Source organism: Brassica oleracea, chromosome C3 (genome assembly GCF_000695525.1).
Source record: "Brassica oleracea var. oleracea cultivar TO1000 chromosome C3, BOL, whole genome shotgun sequence".
In the NCBI taxonomy this organism is placed as follows: Eukaryota; Viridiplantae; Streptophyta; class Magnoliopsida; order Brassicales; family Brassicaceae; genus Brassica; species Brassica oleracea.
Genome location: NC_027750.1, coordinates 38,920,873 through 38,938,518, shown reverse-complemented (window position 1 = coordinate 38,938,518; position 17,646 = coordinate 38,920,873). Strand labels below are relative to the sequence as shown.

Genomic DNA, 17,646 nt, shown 5'->3' with positions numbered 1-17,646 from the left:
ATATTATTGTTAACCCCATTCTAACCCTCTAATTATACAATTATAAATTTTCTAAAAACAAACTAATTAAAAACAAATTTTAGTATTAATTTTACTAAAAAGAATTACATAAACAATTTTCGTCCTTCTGTCTCTCTAGTAGGTGGCTTAGTTCTGTCTCAATGCATTCTTCCTAGCGTTTTCAGATCAATCTGAACATTATTAATTTCGAGTCAATAGGATTGTAGTTTCAAGTACGACATCTTTCTGATTTGGATATTGCAATCTCACATTCACTTGTTATTCATGTTGGTTCTTAAGGTTGCACTGCATATTTTGTGTTGAAAATTTCATGTTTGTCTGTTAAATGCCAAGGCTAGTGCTTTGCCCACTAGGTATTTGTGTTAATTCCTGACTCAGAATATTACCTTTTTAAATTTGGATTAGTGATTGCTGGAAAATTAGCTTTAGTGTTCTTAGATGGAATCTGGGTTGCTGTTTATTATTCAGGGACAATAGAATACTTTGAATAATATGCTTCTGTTTTTGTGCTATATACTTTGGATAAACATTGACAAAAACAGAGTATGTGCATCTGAGGAGCTTGTATCAGTTTAAAATTAGTGAACCGAACTGTTACAAGGCAGAAAATATTTGTTTAATAATAGCATAGGAGTAATAGTCTCATTGCTTAGAGAGTTTACGTTGATGATGGTCACACATTGCTTTTCATCTTTCTCCCTTTCTTGTAAACATTGGTATAATATTTTTTTCTCGCCTGACTACGTAAAGAGAATACTGATTTGACAGGTTATGCATCATGAAATCGAACTGGCTGTTGCAAATGATAGATCAAGTGCTCTAAAGGAATGTCATGTATCAGGATGGCTAGAAGAAAAAGAAATGGAGAGTGAGACAAGACTCCTGACAGAGTTAACTTACGACTTGGACAGATCCAACACATAAACATTCAACATTGCGAAGTCTGTTCACTCGGGACTTGTCAACATTGTGAGGCTAGACTTCACATCAAACCATGGAAGCAATTCACACACTTGTATCTACCGATTTAGGGTTCATGGCTGTGAACTAGACTCACTCTCTACTGTTCATGCTTTATCTGATGTTCCACGTTGAACTCATCTTCCCTTTGTAACACTCCCTCATATGTATCTTTTTTTTTTACTTCTGTGGAATAGGAAACACGTCGCTTTTATCTTATAGACAAATATTGTTGAGCCTATCAGTTGCTGTGCTCTATGATTTATTAATTATTAAGATCTTTATGTCAACATAAAAAGAAAAAAGAACAAATGCAAAATCTCTAGAAATGTTGAAAACATGAACAAAATAGCTCATGTGTGGCCATCGACAGCTTAGGAATTTTTTGGAACTGCATGGTCTGCAACTTAGGATCATTGATGGGTTTGCAGGGATCCCATGACCCGATGAGGTGGCCTCCATATACGAGAATGTGAAGCTCTCGTTTTTCTTGGAAAACAAGACACGTGAGGAGTAGAAACATGATTTTTTATCCTGTGTTGGTCCACTCGGGTTTAGTCTTGGTAACGTTGACGAGCTGGTCGCCAACAAGTCTATATCACACATGTATTGCTCTGGTTTGACTAGATATGTAAATACCAAAAAAAAGTTAGCCTTCTCTAGAGTCGAACTTAGGATATAGACATCAAACTATTCTCTCTTACCATTAGACCACGACAATGTATTAATATGTATTTGCAAATCATTCGCTAATATATCATTGTGGAAGAAGAAGGATTTGGTCAATCTTTTGCAAAAATAAGAAAAGGAGAGTAATAAAGATTTAAAAGATCTTCAAAATATTTTCTAACCATTTTTTAGCTAGATTTTCGGATATTAATTACAAATTTAGTAGAAATCACATTCTACAAAATTAGAAAAGAGATGAAGTGGTAGATATGAAAACCTGAGATCGTAGATAAATGAAAAGTGTGAAGAAAGTATATTCTGCCGAGGCAGATGTGAGAAGTTTTATTATGCTTTATAATCTACCAAATATACAGAACATAGAAGGAAATGTAGATTTGGTATTCTGTCTTAGTAGGTCGAAGTGTTTTCGGTGTATTGTGCATTCTACGTTGGATAGATCATTGTGTCTTAGGTAGACTGCATATTCTAAATCGTCTTAGATGGTAGATTTGATATTCTAACACATTTAGCCCATTTTTAAACTTACTATTCCAAATATTTTTTGAATCCAAAAATATTTTTCATATATGCACATGCTTTACTACTTTATGTTTTATATTTTTCTTAATTTTTTTGCATTGTAAATATATTAATATGAATTTTTATTTACAAAAATGATAGTGAAAGTCCAAAAGTGACAAAATTTGATTTTGTACTAAAGGGACAATAATTTAGTTTACTTGTTCTTTTTTCCCAAAATTCCCTAATTTATTTGACCAATTGTGTGATATATATTTTGATAAAATCTAATTAATTTATGGAAAATTTGCCAAGATATAACAAAAAATAGCCTCTTTATCCCTTAAGTATAAAACCAACCTTAGTTTGTCCCTATAGTATAAATTTGCTCATAATCTCAAAATTAACCCTTGATAAATCAAATTAAACACAACTTAAAACTTGAATTCAATATAAAAATGTATTAGAAAAAAAACAAAGGAACATATTACAAAGGAAAAAAAAATTAAAACAAAAAAGGAACAAAATCCCCAAATTTTCTCGTAACCCTAGATTGTCTTTGTTTTCTCCGCCTCTCTCTCTCTCTCTCTCTCTCTCTCTCTCTCTCTCTCCGAAAACGAAGACGATTGTGTGTCTTCTCCGGCGAAGTCGACGGAGAGTTCAGAAACCGGTGAAATCGAGTCTCTCTTCCGGTGGAACCTCTTCATCTGTTTCTGACATCGCTGACACAGAAGGTAAATACCATACTTTCTCCTTCAAATTTGATCGAGACTCTATTTGTACGTTCATTTCTCCTTCTAAATCTAATACCCCTCTCTCTCTCTCTCTCTCTCTCTCTCTCTCTCTCTCGGCGAACACACAAGCCGATTTCAGAGCATCTATCTGCCTCTCCGCCTCTCTCTTTCTTCGACATCGCTATCACATAAGGTATTATGTCCAAACTTTCTCGTTCTTCTTTACATGTTCCTTGATCTTGTTCTTGTTTGCATGTGTCTATGTGTTTGTGTTCTTCGTTCGGGTTACTCTCTGTATGTTTCTTTCTTAGGATTTATAATGTTGTTGTTCTATTTGTTAACTGATTATGTGAACCGATTTCATTTGTGAATTGTCTTTGTTTGATTAATTGATTGCGTGTGTGAATTAACTTGTCTTATTTTGATTAATTGATTTTTTAATGATTCGTTTGCCACATGTTGGTTAATTGATTTCATTTCTGAACATAATGATAGTCTTTGTGTTTCTGACTTTTATTGATTATTGTCTTGTGTTTGTCTCTGTTTCACTCTAAAGATAGTTACTTTGACTTAAACCATGTGCTTATGACATTGGTGTAGCGTCAGGTTTGTTGGTCTTAGTGTAGTGTTTATGACGCTGGTGTAGTGTCAAGTTTGTTGGTCTTAGTGTAGTGTTTAGGATATTGGTGTTATGTCTTTTGGTGTTTACAGACATGTGTTTTTGTCTTTTGTAGATATGGAATTAGAGCTACCTAAGCATATATACGGAGAGGGTTTCGAACCTCAGGTCAAGAAGAACAACAACAGTTGCCGCATGGAATTTCTCAGGGATCTGAAGAAAGCTACGTCTGAAGAATACGAAGAACTGAAGAGAGACAAAGTTTTCACACATATCATGGCTATTCAGGAAAATGGGCTCAAGTTTTCGGGGAAACCGGTGCATAGCTTCTTGTGTAAGGAGCTGATTACTTCAAAGATGCATGAGAAGTGGTTTATCTTTGCTATGATTACTTCAGGAGTACCATGCCGTAAATGGCATCAAGATTTCACGGAAAATTAGGAGTGACGTAGTTAAATGAAAAGATGACAGAGGGTTTTGTAATAACTTACCAAAGAGAGGTGAGAAGATCACCTTGAAGTCGATCAGGAGGGTGAATCTATAAGAAGTACACAACTAGACTCGGGTTGATAGTTTGAGGTTGATTTACTTGTGCGTGATAATGGGTGTGGTGATGGGGAGAGATGAGAAGGTGAACATCCCTCATATGTACATCAAGTTGGTGATGGATCTTGACAAGGTTCGGAAGTTGCATTGAAGGTGTGCATGTATTGTTCGTCGACAATACTTTCTGATAATGAAATATGTAGATTCCTTCAAGCACTCTGCTCGAACACCCCAATTGCATGCATTATCCGTGCATATAATATACTAGAGTTCTCTATCCAATTTGATAACATGGTAGTCAAAGTTATGCTTCATTGCACATATCTCAAAAGTCACCTTCAGCAAAGTTTTGTTCTGAAAAAGTTGTCCCTACTTAACAACTTCGACCAAAGAAAACTTTGACATATTAGTTGTGTTCTCTTTTTCAGAGATCATGGTATCAACATCATAGGCGTCACCATCAACTTCGACTTGTTTCATCTTTTCTTTCTTGTTCTCGCTCTGCATCTTAGCAAACACATTAGTTGATTTGTCACCTCTGTAAAACAAGTTCCCTCCTCTTCATCAGTATTTGAATCTGTTGGCGACTTGTTAAGATCAAAGTCTGCTTTATTTGGATTCTCAGATTTGGCTTTATATGTTACACACAATCGAGTCGAGACATTTTTTTTAACAAAACCAACAAAATTCTTAAGTTGTCGATCATTTGCAATGATCATAGGTGGACGTGTTGATGTATTGATAAACTCAGTAGGTAGATCACTCAACTCCAAATTGGCTAAGCTATCTTCTTCCATACCAAACTCCTCCAAAACCATTATCTTTAAATCATCTAAGGTAGAACTCGATTCCAATAACAGTAACCTACCTCCTTTGTCATCAGCCGAAAAAACCCATCATGTATTTGCACCTAACTCCCATACACCACATGTCGTATAGATATGCATCATAGAAGAATAGTTTGTGAAAATTACAAGAAAGACTATGGAGAAATCATGGTTTTATGAAGAGGAAAATATTAAATCGATTTTTTTTTGACAAGGAAAATCGCCTCTATAGTTTTTTAGGAAAGTTAGAAAATTACAAATAATTTTAAAATATTTTCATAATTGAACTTCCAAATTTTTCGGAAATCAAGTTTTTCTTATCCACTGAACTGCGTAGAAATCATGGTTGGGCACCCACAACCACCAACGTGGCTTCACCCCTGTTCAGGGACCTTGAGCATATTTGTTGAACAAAATACATGATACATGATGATAAATCTGAAGGATAAAGAATCATAATTCACCACCAAAAAGAACACATTAGATCGACACATTGAAAGATCACTGATCCAGAATCAATAGCCACTTCAAATCACGTTGAAATCTAAGTAGAATATTAGATCCGAGGAACATACTAGACATGACTGTAAGTTTCATCCTTTAACTTGAGATCTTTATAAGAGTACCAAAAGTCAACACTAGTGGCGGAGCTAGGAAAATTTGTCAAAGGGATCAGTCTATAATTAAATATATCATAGGGTCAGTTAACCAAAGCTTACACTATTTTTTTCAGTTTTTCAAAAAAATAGAGATGTACAAAAAAGTATTCATAAACTCACATAGGTCAGTTGAAATGTTATCAATGTGGCTACACCATTGGTCAGCACTCTTTTGATCATTAAACTAAACATTGAAAAGAACTTTACGAAACACACTATCTCTATCAAAGAAAATAATCAACACCGAGGAAGAAAATTATAACGCCTCGACCGTCCACGGCTAATGGACGACCCACACATGCTCATTTGGCCCGTGGTTCCATTCCGTCTGACAGATGGTGCGTTAATTTTTCTAAGACTCGAAATCATTGTTTACTGACCATGTAATCACCAAATGACATTTTCTCATGTTTTGGCTTCATTCGCACGGTATTGCGAATCAATTCTCGATAAGTCACTTATCATTCCACTACTCCAAGTCAAACACTATTTAACTCTGGAGTTCTAAACGGATGTGTGACGGAAAAGGTAGTCACACTTTGGTGGCATACGTAGCCAAATAAATTCTCTTAATCCTTTTCACATATGTCAGAAATCGAGATGTTACAAAACTATTACCAAAAAAGGCTACACTGAGAACTAAATTATCATCACTTGGCCAGTCTGGGCTTGGGCTTTGGCCAAAGTGGTTTATATGGTGGATTGTAACAGATGATCGGTTCACCTTCTGGCATTAGTCGGAAGGTATTCCAAACTCGGGTCAGACAGTGTGGTAGCCGGTCCACTCTATAGCACTAAGTGCGTTCCTCCCGAGGCCGACCGGATCAGCCGATAGGGTTTATAAAAAAAAAAAAAAAAGGCTACACTGATGCGCAGACAATGACCAAAGATCAAAAAAAACAAATGTGTAGCTGTTGTTATGTAGTAAAATACAGTTAAGCTATCTTATCGTAGAGACGAATAAATTAAAATACTAGTGAAAATCGTTTGAAACATGTATAAAAATAAATAAAATAATAAATCGGTTTAGAAAACCAGTTTGGAAAACCGGTTTAGAAAACCCGGCTTTACTTTTTTTTATTCGGCAACCGGTTTGATATATAGGGCTTCATCATCTGAAGAAGAGACTGCAGTCTTTACAAATCAGCCTCCGTCTCTTACCCCAGGTTCGGCGAAATTAGGGTTTGGTAATGAATTATAATTTGACTATCTATTATGTCTAGTCATCCATGGTTTGCTTAATATGTAGGTAAATGTTTGTTCTTTGAACCTCATTTTTTTTTCTTTCTTTTTTACCAGAATCTGTGAAGCTTTGCTGATAAGAAGAACTAAATGGGTCGTTTCAAGAACGTAAGTGCAAAACGTCTCCTCCGCTGCCAAATCGTGTTTCCTTTTTTTTTGCAGTAATATGTATTTATTTGGTGTTTTGTAATGGTTATAGAATAAGAAGGGTAGGGTGAATGTGAAGCCTATCGCGAAGAACAACCAAGCGAATGTTGATCATGTCACCGGAGATAAGATCCCTAAAAGTTTCGTCTTTTCAAGAACGAAACTTCCTGGCTCTGTCAAACAACTTCAGATGGATTTGAGGAAGCTCATGCTTCCCTACACTGCTCTCAGTCTAAAGGTACCGGTTTTTTAATATGTTTTTGGAGAGTTGTGTTTTTGACCCATTACTGATTGCAAAAGTTTGTGACCTGCAGGAGAAGAAGAGGAACACTTTAAGGGACTTTTTGAATGTGTCAGGGCCAATGGGTGTTACTCATTTCCTTATGCTAAAGAAAACAGCGTCTGCATTGTCTCTAAGAGTAGCAAGAACCCCGCAGGGCCCCACTCTCACTTTCAAAATTCATCAGTATTCGTTAGCATCTGATATAGCTCAGTCTCAGACTCGGCCTCGATGTCCTCCAGATCTTTTCAAGAATCCTCCTTTGGTAATCAACCTCTTATTATTTCCTTTTTTTTTTTGTAATTTGTGGTGGGGGGTTTGCTAACAGTTGGGAGTGTCTGTCTTGGTGTGTATAGATTGTGCTTTCTGGGTTCGGCACTCAGGAGCTGCATCTGAAGCTAGCAACCATCATGTTTCAGAACATATTCCCAGCTATTGATATCAACACCGTAAGTTATATATATGCTTTTGTTAGTTGTTACTGATTGTGTAAAAATTGTTTTCATCAATTTGATTTTGGTTATTTGTGATTGTGAAATAATATTATGTGGCAGGTCAAGCTCTCCACATGCCAGAGATTAGTACTCTTGAACTACAACAAGGACACGAAACTCATTGATTTCAGGCATTATTCGATAAGGCTGCAGCCTGTCGGAGTGTCTCGTAAGCTCAGAAATTTTGTGCAGACTCATAAGGCTCCTGATCTTAGGAATCTGCAGGATGTTAGTGATTTTATCACCAAGTAAGGGATCTCAATCCACGTCGCTACATTTGATTCCTCTCTCTATATTAATCGTGAAATTTATTGTTGGTGGAATTTTATATTTTCAGGGCTGGATATGGATCAGAGAGCGAAGGAGATGAAGAAGCGGCGACGGTGACACTATCATCTGATCTAGGCAGAGTCAACAAGGGTTCGACAAAGAGTGCTGTGAAACTGCAAGAAATTGGACCAAGGATGACTATGCAGCTGGTTAGAGTGGAGGAAGGATTGTGTTCAGGAGGAATCATATTTAGTGAAGATGGTAAATAAATTATATTCTTATTATTTAATGTTGTTGTCTATCACATGATGAGTCATCTTATCTATATATCGGTATGTTTCAGGTAATGTGGATGGTAAGAATAAGCAAGATGGTGATGAAGAAGATGCTGCCAGCGAAGAAGAAAGTGAAGAAGACATGGATGAAGATGCTGAAGACTGAAAAGAATTTGTTCCGAGTAACTCTGTATCTTCACATCAAAGTTTTGTTTCTTTGGATGCATCTATTGTCTGATTGAACTATTATGAGCACAATCGATTACCTTTCTTATTTATGAACTTGTATTTCGTCAAAAAAACCGTGTAGCAGATTCTCTATATAGTTTTCTAAAACTGCAACCTGCTGATCCCCAATGTTTAAGAAAAATTGATATCAGTTTTCGTTTTGTAAATTGTTTAGTACTCCCTTTTAATAAAAAGACAATATCCACTTTTAGTGGTGTTTTATGATGTAATGAAGATAAAAAAATAAAAAATACAAAAAGGCGAAAGTACAGTATGTTTCTACGTCATTGGGTGATGAGGAATCTAACGGCTTTCCGTTTCGATTCATACGTATAGCGTGCATCTAAATTCTACACCCGAGATATTTCGGATTATGTCCCCTTGTTTTACTTTTGTTTCAAAAAGCTACCCTTTGGTTTGTAACAGGGAAATTCGTTAAGAAATTTGATTGAATTAGAATGATAAAGGTTTGTTTTCTCACAAGTTAGAATTTTGTGTTAATAAATAAAATAAAAAATATATGAAATTAGTGTTTCTTATTCTATAATATAAATAAATATAAGAAGAGATTTTATCTTAGAATTTGAAGAGTATATAATAGACGTCAAATAAATAATTAATAACAAAAGTTTGTTTTGTTACATCAAAACGAACTATTTTCCGCAAAAAAGTCGAATAAATCCGAACCCGACCGTCCGACTAGCCTAGCGCATTTGCGAAGAGGGAATAAATCTAAGTATAAATGGCAATTGATTGGTAATATAGTGAAAGTATGAGGGCAACAAAACATTCCACATTTTTTTTTTTTTTAAATCATGATGTCCTCGTGGGTGTTTATATGTCTTCCTTCCATTTACCTCTGCATAATCTTCTTTTGAGCTCTCTCATTCGTCGGATCCCTTCTCTCTCTCTCTCTCTCTCTCAACTTGTCATTCTCCTCAGCTCTTTTTTTTCATAGAGAATTAAGATATATATATATTCGTTACTGTCTCTCCTTCTTCAGATCTAGTTTTCCCATCACACGGATCAGTCCAGGTTCGTTGTTCATCGGAATCAACGTTATAATCATCGTTAGATCTAATCTGTTTGTTGAATCAAATTGATGTTTTAGGATTCAGACCTGGTCCGTTTCTTTTTTGGAGCATTGCGATCGCGCGTTTTTTTTTGAATTCCGATTAGTAAGAAATCGTGTTTTGTTTTTCTTTTGGGTGGATTATCTGGATCGAGATGAATGTAGAGAGAGAATCGTGATTCGTTTTATGCTGCTTCTTAAACCGATGCATGTTATGGAGTTTTCTTGCAGTATCTTTTGTATAATTCAATGGTATACCGATTCTGAGTTTCGATCGTGTTTGTTGATTTAAAAGAGGTGAATTGATGAAGTATTATTTATTTCTAAGAGTTGCTCTCGTTTCGGAGTGTTTTAGTGCTGCTGCTAGCTACTCTTTTTGATTGTCGTAAGCGTAACATGGGATTTTTGTTTTGTTTTGTTTTGTCCGCTGTCTCTCGTGCAGGTCTTAGCAAGCAAAAAAAAAAAAAAAAAGCATGGCGTCCGTGGCAGCAAGTGAGAACCAGTGGTTCAAAGGGAGAGTGAAAGCTGTTACCTCCGGAGACTGCTTGGTTATCACGGCTTTGACCCATAACAGGGCTGGCCCACCTCCTGAAAAGACCATCACTTTATCTTCTCTCATGGCTCCTAAATTGGTGAGCCCTCCTCAAGTTTGTTACAGTGGTGGATACGCAAAACCCACTTTTACTTACAAAAAGCTAGAAGATAACTTTTCATATATAGGAGAAAGATAATTAATTTCTTACAAATCAATAGGCTTATCATTATAACCTTAGCTTACATGAGAAGCTAGAAGATAACTTTTTAGATATAAGAGAAAGATAATCAGATAACCTTAGCTTACATGAATTTTGTTGCCATAGGCTTTCTCTCATTGTTTGGTTTTGTCCTTGATTTTCAGGCTCGCAGGGGAGGAGGTATAGATGAGCCTTTTGCCTGGGAAAGCAGGGAATTTCTGAGAAAGCTTTGCATTGGGAAGGTAGGTGCTGCTAAGTTTAAACTCCTAATCATTTATGTTATATGTTGGTAATTCACAATCTTCTTTATATTCACAGTTCTGTATTTTATTTTATTTTTTTTTCTCTTGAGCAGGAGGTTACTTTCAAAGTGGATTACAAAGTGGAAGCTATTGCTGGAAGAGAATTTGGCTCCGTTTACCTTGCCAACGAAAATCTTGCTAAGCTTGTTGTTCAGAATGGCTGGGCTAAGGTAATATCCATTTTTTATTTTATTTCAATAGACGGCCTTGTCTCAGCTTTCTGATATGGTGGAGAAATGCCTGTACTATGGACAGGTCAGGGAGCCAGGTCAGCAGAATAAGGATAAGGTTAGTCCTTGCATTTCGGAGCTGTTACAGCTTGAAGAGCTGGCTAAGCAGGAAGGGCTTGGTCGTTGGAGCAAGGTTGGTGTCTCTTTTACTATTTCTCTTAATTTGGTGTGTCGAAGCGCCTTCATTACACAGGACAGACTTGTTGGACAACGGTCTAACTCTCTTAACCATTAGGGATTATTCTATCTAATATAAACTCAAAGTAAAGGGAACCAACTGGGAAGTTATTTGGGTTTATATCTATGCGAGCCGAGGTTCCCTTGATATTTGAATAATCATATATCTTGACTTAAGTTGACTCCCGTTATATTTGTTGGTTTATTGATGGAATTTACTTGATACAGGTTCCTGGTGCTGCCGAGGCATCTGTCAGGAATCTTCCTCCTTCTGCCGTTGGGGATTCTGGGAATTTTGATGCCATGGGTCTTTTAGCTGCAAGTAAAGGTAAGCCCATGGAAGCTATTGTTGAGCAAGTCCGTGATGGCAGTACCATCCGAGTTTATCTTCTTCCTGAGTATCAGTTTGTGCAAGTTTTTGTTGCTGGACTTCAGGTGTGTAGTCCTGTTTTCGTGTGAGGAGTTTACATTCGAACTTCATGGTATAAAGAGTGCTGGATATATTCCATGCAGGCTCCATCGATGGGAAGGAGATCTACACAAGAAACTGTTGTTGAGACAGATGCTGCATCAGCTCCAAATGGAGATGCTTCTGTTGAGCCTCGTGGTCCTCTAACATCAGCTCAAAGACTCGCTGCCTCAGCAGTATCGTCAGTCGAGGTTTCCTCTGATCCGTTTGCAGTGGAAGCCAAGTATTTTACTGAGCTTCGTGTTCTTAATAGAGATGTAAGGAGGAACTGCAACACATTAACTCACATGTATCTGCATTTGAAATTTAAATGATTTAACTGTGAGCTGGATTTTGCAGGTTCGCATTGTTCTTGAAGGTGTTGACAAATTCAACAATCTGATTGGGTCGGTTTACTATTCTGTTGGGGAAGAAGTTAAAGACTTGGGTCTGGAGCTGGTTGAAAATGTACGTGGTCTTAATTAAACAGTTATTTGTTTCGACATGATTATATATTGAAACTAACTGGCCAATAAATGTTTTTGACTTGTCACAACGTTGGTGGTATAACTAAAGATCCTGAAACTAGTACTAAAATTTTTCTTCCCCTATTGAACTTGTACTTACTACTTAAGGTTAAGTTCGTTTTTTTATTTTCTTGGTAGACTTAGCAGATCATTTCTGTTATATGAAACCGCTGGAAATTATGATATTGGATGGTGTTGAATAAAAGTTATGACACTGGTTGCTGTTCCTTTTGCTCAGGGTCTTGCGAAGTATGTTGAGTGGAGTGCCAACATGATGGAGGAAGAAGCCAAAAAGAAGCTAAAAGCTGCAGAACTTCAATGCAAGAAAAACCGGGTGAAAATGTGGGCAAACTATGTCCCTCCAGCTAGTAACTCGAAGGCAATTCATGACCAGAATTTTACTGGAAAGGTAAATAATTGCTTGCGTGAATGTCATGGTATATATATTGCCTTTCCCCCTCATTTCATCAGTTCTTAGTTCTTACTAGTTTGTACTCTCTTCAGGTAGTGGAAGTTGTGAGTGGGGACTGCTTAGTAGTTGCTGATGATTCTATTCCATTTGGGAGCCCAATGGCAGAGCGCCGAGTCTGTCTTTCGAGCATTAGGTCTCCTAAAATGGGTAACCCACGCAGAGAGGAGAAACCAGCCCCTTATGCTCGGGAAGCCAGGGAGTTTCTAAGACAAAGGCTTATTGGAAAACAGGTATATATTCTTTGTGTCTTCTTAGTTAAGTTATCGCGTCACAAGAGCAAGATCTCTGACTTATTTTTTCCTGGTGTAGGTTATCGTTCAAATGGAATACTCAAGGAAGATTAGCCCAACAGATGGTGTTACTACTTCTGGAGCTGGTGATACTAGGGTCATGGATTTTGGCTCAGTGTTCCTTCCTACTCCTACCAAGGGTGATACAGCTGAAGCAACTCCTGGAGCTAATATTGCGGAACTCATTATCGCCCGTGGCTTTGGGACTGTGGTTAGACATCGCGACTTTGAAGAGAGGTCAAACCATTACGAAGCTCTACTGGCTGCTGAAGCTCGTGCTGTCGCGGGAAAGAAAGGAATTCAATCTGCAAAGGACTCTCTAGTCATGCACGTCACAGACCTGACTGTGGCATCGGCCAAGAAGGCTAAAGATTTCTTGCCATCCCTGCATAGAAGTAGGAGAATATCTGCGGTTGTGGAATATGTCCTGAGCGGACATCGGTTCAAGCTATACATTCCAAAAGAAACATGCAGTATTGCCTTTGCATTCTCTGGTGTCAGATGTCCTGGCCGTGGCGAACCCTATTCAGAAGATGCTATTGCTTTCATGAGGCGTAAGATCATGCAGAGAGATGTCGAGGTAAATTGACATATTTACATGGCATGAGACGTAAGATCATACTCTTTTTGTGTGTGTGTCTTACATGATCTTTTATGATAACAGATTGAAGTTGAAACTGTGGATAGAACCGGCACTTTCTTGGGATCAATGTGGGAGTCAAGGACCAACGCAGCAACGTTTCTTCTTGAAGCTGGCCTGGCGAAAATGCAGACTGCCTTTGGTGCAGACAGGATTCCCGAAGCTCATCTTCTTGAATTGGCAGAGCGATCTGCTAAGAATCAGAAACTGAAGGTAACACCAATAGATATCTTTTTTAACTAAAGAAAAACATCTTTAGTCCAAAACAAAACTGAACATCCTAAACCGTATGATTTCACAGATTTGGGAAAACTATGTTGAAGGAGAGGAAGTTGTAAATGGTGGCTCTAAAGTAGAAACAAGGCTTAAAGAAACATTAAAGGTTGTTGTCACGGAAGTGCTTGAAGGCGGACGATTCTATGTTCAGACGATTGGAGATCAGAAAGTAGCTTCGATTCAAAACCAGCTTGCATCTCTGAGTCTTAAAGACACTCCCATTGTTGGATCGTTTAACCCTAAGAAGGGTGACATCGTCCTTGCACAGTTTAGCCTCGATAACTCCTGGAACCGTGCAATGGTAAATCATCAAACCCTTAAACATCTCTTCGTTTTTACTATCACCTTTGGTTATTTATAGTATGCCTACTTTGTATTCAGATTGTTAATGCACCCCGAGGAGCAGTTCAATCTCCAGATGACAAATTCGAAGTGTTCTACATCGATTATGGAAACCAAGAAACAGTTCCGTACAGCGCAGTTCGCCCTATCGAGCCATCAGTATCCTCAGCACCAGGACTCGCGCAGCTCTGCAGACTTGCCTACATAAAAGTACCAAGCCTGGAAGACGACTTTGGTCCTGAAGCGGGAGAGTATTTACATACCGTAACACTGGGAAGTTGTAAAGAGTTCAAGGCAGTGGTAGAGGAGAGAGATACTTCAGGAGGCAAAGTGAAAGGCCAAGGAACTGGAACCGAGCTTGCTGTTACTCTCATCGCTGTTGATGATGAGATCTCTGTCAATGCAGCAATGCTTCAGGTTCGGTGCCTCATCTTCTCTTCTCAATCCTCCAAATTATTTTTTGGTTCGTTATATAAACCTGAGAGTGAAATGTGTGTTGTTATGATTACAGGAAGGAATAGCGAGGATGGAGAAACGCAAGAAGTGGGAGCATAAAGACAAGCAAGCAGCTCTTGATGCGCTTGAGAAGTTCCAAGATGAAGCTCGCAAATCTAGGACAGGAATCTGGCAGTACGGAGACATCCAATCTGATGATGAGGACAGTGCTCCGGTCAGGAAACCTGGTCGCGGGTAATTGTTTGTCCACCGGTGATCAATGGTGGTTCCAAAGAGGGAACAGAGAAGCGTCGGTTTCTATTTAAGAAGAGAGATGTTGCTTGCAAAGCATCAAACTTTTTGTAACACTTAGAAATTCTCTTTTATTTATTTATAGACTTGAGGATTTTCTATATTTAGGAGTACTGGACAATGTTCTTGTTCTTTAATTTTGTTAGACAGAAGGATCTCATAATAAGGTTAAGTCGACAACGTAAGAGGGGGCTTTTATATATGTACTTGGGCGTCGTCATTCACGAAACCGACTGAAACCGAATCTTGATTTATCCATAATATCCAGAACTGAATCGAATTCCCGAATGCCTATGCCTATACTTGGTTAATATTTAATTTTTCTTTTTTACAATTTTCTCTAATATTCGTCTTCTCGAACCAGTTAAAAACTTACAGGTCTTTATATCGCCATTCACAATTAGCCATGAGCCAAAAACTGGAACTGAAAAACCGAACGGAACCAAACCGAAATACTCGAAATAACCAAAGCCAAAAATGAGCCAAAACACTCAAATACCCCCGAATGGTTTTTATATTTCTATATCGGAAATAACCGAATCAGAACCGAGAAGGGAACAGGTATCCGAATATCCGAAAATAACAAGTTTCATCTTTCCAATATAAGGTAAAATGTCATCAACAATCCGGGTTGAATAAAAAGAGTGAGAACATTATTACCACCAAACCATATTATCTTTTATGTACTCTTTTATATTATAAATATATATGATGTTTCTAAATTAAAATACAGTAAATGCTTATAAAAAATTAACACATTAGTGACTCAAACTCTTGTTGGATTAATGAATATGCAAGTGTGTAACCAGTAGACCACTTAGATTAACATATTAACTATTATATTTTGTATATATATGTTTGATTCACGTGCTAAACAGATAACCGAACCAAAATCTCCTAACTACATATTGGGTATAAGAATGATACCCGAAACCGAACCGAGCACCCAATATCTAGACCTATTCACGGTTAAACAGGTCATCGGTTTCATAGCAATTCAGATTACTGAGGAATAGCCTGAAGACTTCAAATCCAATCTGATAGATTTTGGGACTGCCACAAAAATGGACCAGTGAAATCTATATACTATATAAAAGTCGAAACTATAAACCATTGAAAACGTCAATATAAGATTTTAAACAAACAATCAATATATGACCAATCATAATATTCCAAATTATTTAGAAAATATGAAACTTCTAAAATAAAATTTCTCCAAAATAACACAAAATATGGTAAATTAACAAAAACAATATTAATATTAAAAGATATGAAGTCAATATATAACTATTTTTGAAATTAACAAATATTATTTTTGAAATGGACTTGAGTTTAGAAAATATAACCGTTACAAAAAACATAACAGCGAAACGTAGATTTTCCTCCAACTTAATTTTCAGTTTCCACAGTTTAAACATTCTGTATTTCTCTCTCTCTCTCTGGATCGACTCTTCGAGGATTTGCAAAAACTGAAGATTCGAAGAGTTTTTGGATTAGTAAGTGTTTCGTCATATGTAATTTGTGTAAGGATTTCTAATTTTCCGCCTGAAATCGATCCGATGGGTTTAGGATTTTCTAGTTCCTCACTGTCTATGTTAATTAGGGGTTTTAAGTATTGTGTAAGTCGTTCTAATGTTGTACTGTTTGGCAATTTTATTTTCAATTATTCGAAGTTTGGTTTAGGGTTTCTTTTTGAAGTGAAGCTTCTGGACTCACCATCGTCGGAGGTAAAAAAAAAAAAAGCTTTGTTTGTTGTTTGGGTTTGCTGTTTATGAAATGTAATGACACAAATTACAATCATTATTCACGACTCAATACATTCTATTAGTATGATTTGAATGCTCTTATCAACCTAGTTTATTTGTCTTTCTTGTTCTGTTACTAAACTCTGTTTATATGCATTCTGTTGATAACTCTTTCTGGTTCTTTGAATGTGTGATCTTATTAACATATAGTTGTATCAAGAATCTGAATCTTTTTTTTTTTTTTTTTTTTTTTAAAAAGTAAGATCTTGGAGATTGTGTAATGCTTACTCTCAAACTTTTTGTATACACTGTAGTTATATTCTACACAATCATGGAACCAGTGGGATCAAGTATTAGAGAGAGATGAATGTGATGGATCTACAACTTGGTAAGTTAAAAGAGTGAGAATCAAGATGGCCATTGATTAGTTTTAAGGCATTTTTGCTTCTTGATATGTACTCTGTTTCTGAACCCGAAGTTCTCTTTATACTTGTTCATTCTCAGTGTAATCTCTCAGTTCTAGTCTTTTGTTTGTATAATATGTCACGCAAGTCCCATGGTTTTGTGTTTGAACAGATGATAATATCGCTTGCAAACCATGGGATGCATTGGTTAGAGGACAAAAGTCACTGGCCTTCCTTTTGGCTGTCTACTGCTGCTAACCTGTCGAGGTAATTTCTCTGTCTATGAAATTAGTTTCACGTTTGTTGAATTTTTGTCTTCAGAGGATGGAATCGAACGAGACCAAAGTCAAACAAACATATATGTTCAGTTCTCTTCGATAATGATGTCTTAGGATCTTGAAACCCAAAAAAGGTCATAGACTCATAGGCAACCACTAATCTTATAGTGTGTTTGTATCAGAGATTCATAAGGATTCTTGGTTGGTAGTGCGTGTCTAAAGAGGGATATTATGGGATGGATAATAAGAGTCTTAAGAAAAAGACTATATGGGATCTGTTTTTGATTAGGTGGAGGATAACGAGGGATAAGAAGTCTTTTAAATAAAGATTATGAATCTGAAACAGATCCCGTATGGTCATGCTTACAAGTCTTTAGGCAAAAAAGACTATATGTGAATGGATAAAAGATATGACCAACGGCTTAGAAACAAAGTCACGACTAAGGGCTTAATAAGACTTGTTGGATGGGGA

The 17,646-nt window shown here is 36.9% G+C and overlaps 2 protein-coding genes across 3 annotated transcripts; both read left to right on the top strand.

Moving 5' to 3' along the window:
- The first annotated feature begins 6,672 nt into the window (after positions 1-6,672).
- LOC106331512 (peter Pan-like protein) lies at positions 6,673-8,604 on the top strand. Of its 2 annotated transcripts, none has more exons than XM_013769887.1 (8): positions 6,673-6,741; positions 6,854-6,904; positions 6,996-7,181; positions 7,258-7,488; positions 7,580-7,672; positions 7,778-7,965; positions 8,055-8,248; positions 8,331-8,604. In XM_013769887.1, exons 2-8 carry the CDS (start codon positions 6,887-6,889, stop codon positions 8,426-8,428), a joined length of 1,008 nt encoding a protein of 335 aa, XP_013625341.1. In that variant the 5' UTR covers positions 6,673-6,741; positions 6,854-6,886; the 3' UTR covers positions 8,429-8,604. The 2 variants fall into 2 exon arrangements, with proteins under 2 accessions (XP_013625341.1, XP_013625342.1); XM_013769888.1 differs by having other exon boundaries at positions 6,685-6,720.
- A 747-nt stretch (positions 8,605-9,351) lies between these two features.
- On the top strand, positions 9,352-14,913 carry LOC106335387 (staphylococcal nuclease domain-containing protein 1). Its single transcript, XM_013773901.1, has 15 exons — positions 9,352-9,525; positions 10,005-10,194; positions 10,461-10,538; positions 10,652-10,768; positions 10,854-10,961; positions 11,234-11,440; positions 11,519-11,731; positions 11,814-11,921; positions 12,219-12,389; positions 12,485-12,682; positions 12,762-13,322; positions 13,407-13,595; positions 13,684-13,959; positions 14,040-14,417; positions 14,512-14,913. Exons 2-15 carry the CDS (start codon positions 10,036-10,038, stop codon positions 14,692-14,694), a joined length of 2,946 nt encoding a protein of 981 aa, XP_013629355.1. The 5' UTR covers positions 9,352-9,525; positions 10,005-10,035; the 3' UTR covers positions 14,695-14,913.
- The last annotated feature ends 2,733 nt before the right edge of the window (positions 14,914-17,646 follow it).

Excerpts from the sequence above, each read along its gene's own strand:
- LOC106331512 (XM_013769887.1), top strand. Across the intron at positions 7,673-7,777 it reads CAGCTATTGATATCAACACC|GTCAAGCTCTCCACATGCCA; the intron begins GTAAGTTATATA and ends ATTATGTGGCAG. Across the intron at positions 8,249-8,330 it reads AATCATATTTAGTGAAGATG|GTAATGTGGATGGTAAGAAT; the intron begins GTAAATAAATTA and ends GGTATGTTTCAG.
- LOC106335387 (XM_013773901.1), top strand. The coding sequence starts at position 10,036 with ATGGCGTCCGTGGCAGCAAGTGAGAACCAGTGGTTCAAAGGGAGAGTG. Across the intron at positions 10,195-10,460 it reads CTCTCATGGCTCCTAAATTG|GCTCGCAGGGGAGGAGGTAT; the intron begins GTGAGCCCTCCT and ends CTTGATTTTCAG. Across the intron at positions 11,732-11,813 it reads TTCGTGTTCTTAATAGAGAT|GTTCGCATTGTTCTTGAAGG; the intron begins GTAAGGAGGAAC and ends TGGATTTTGCAG.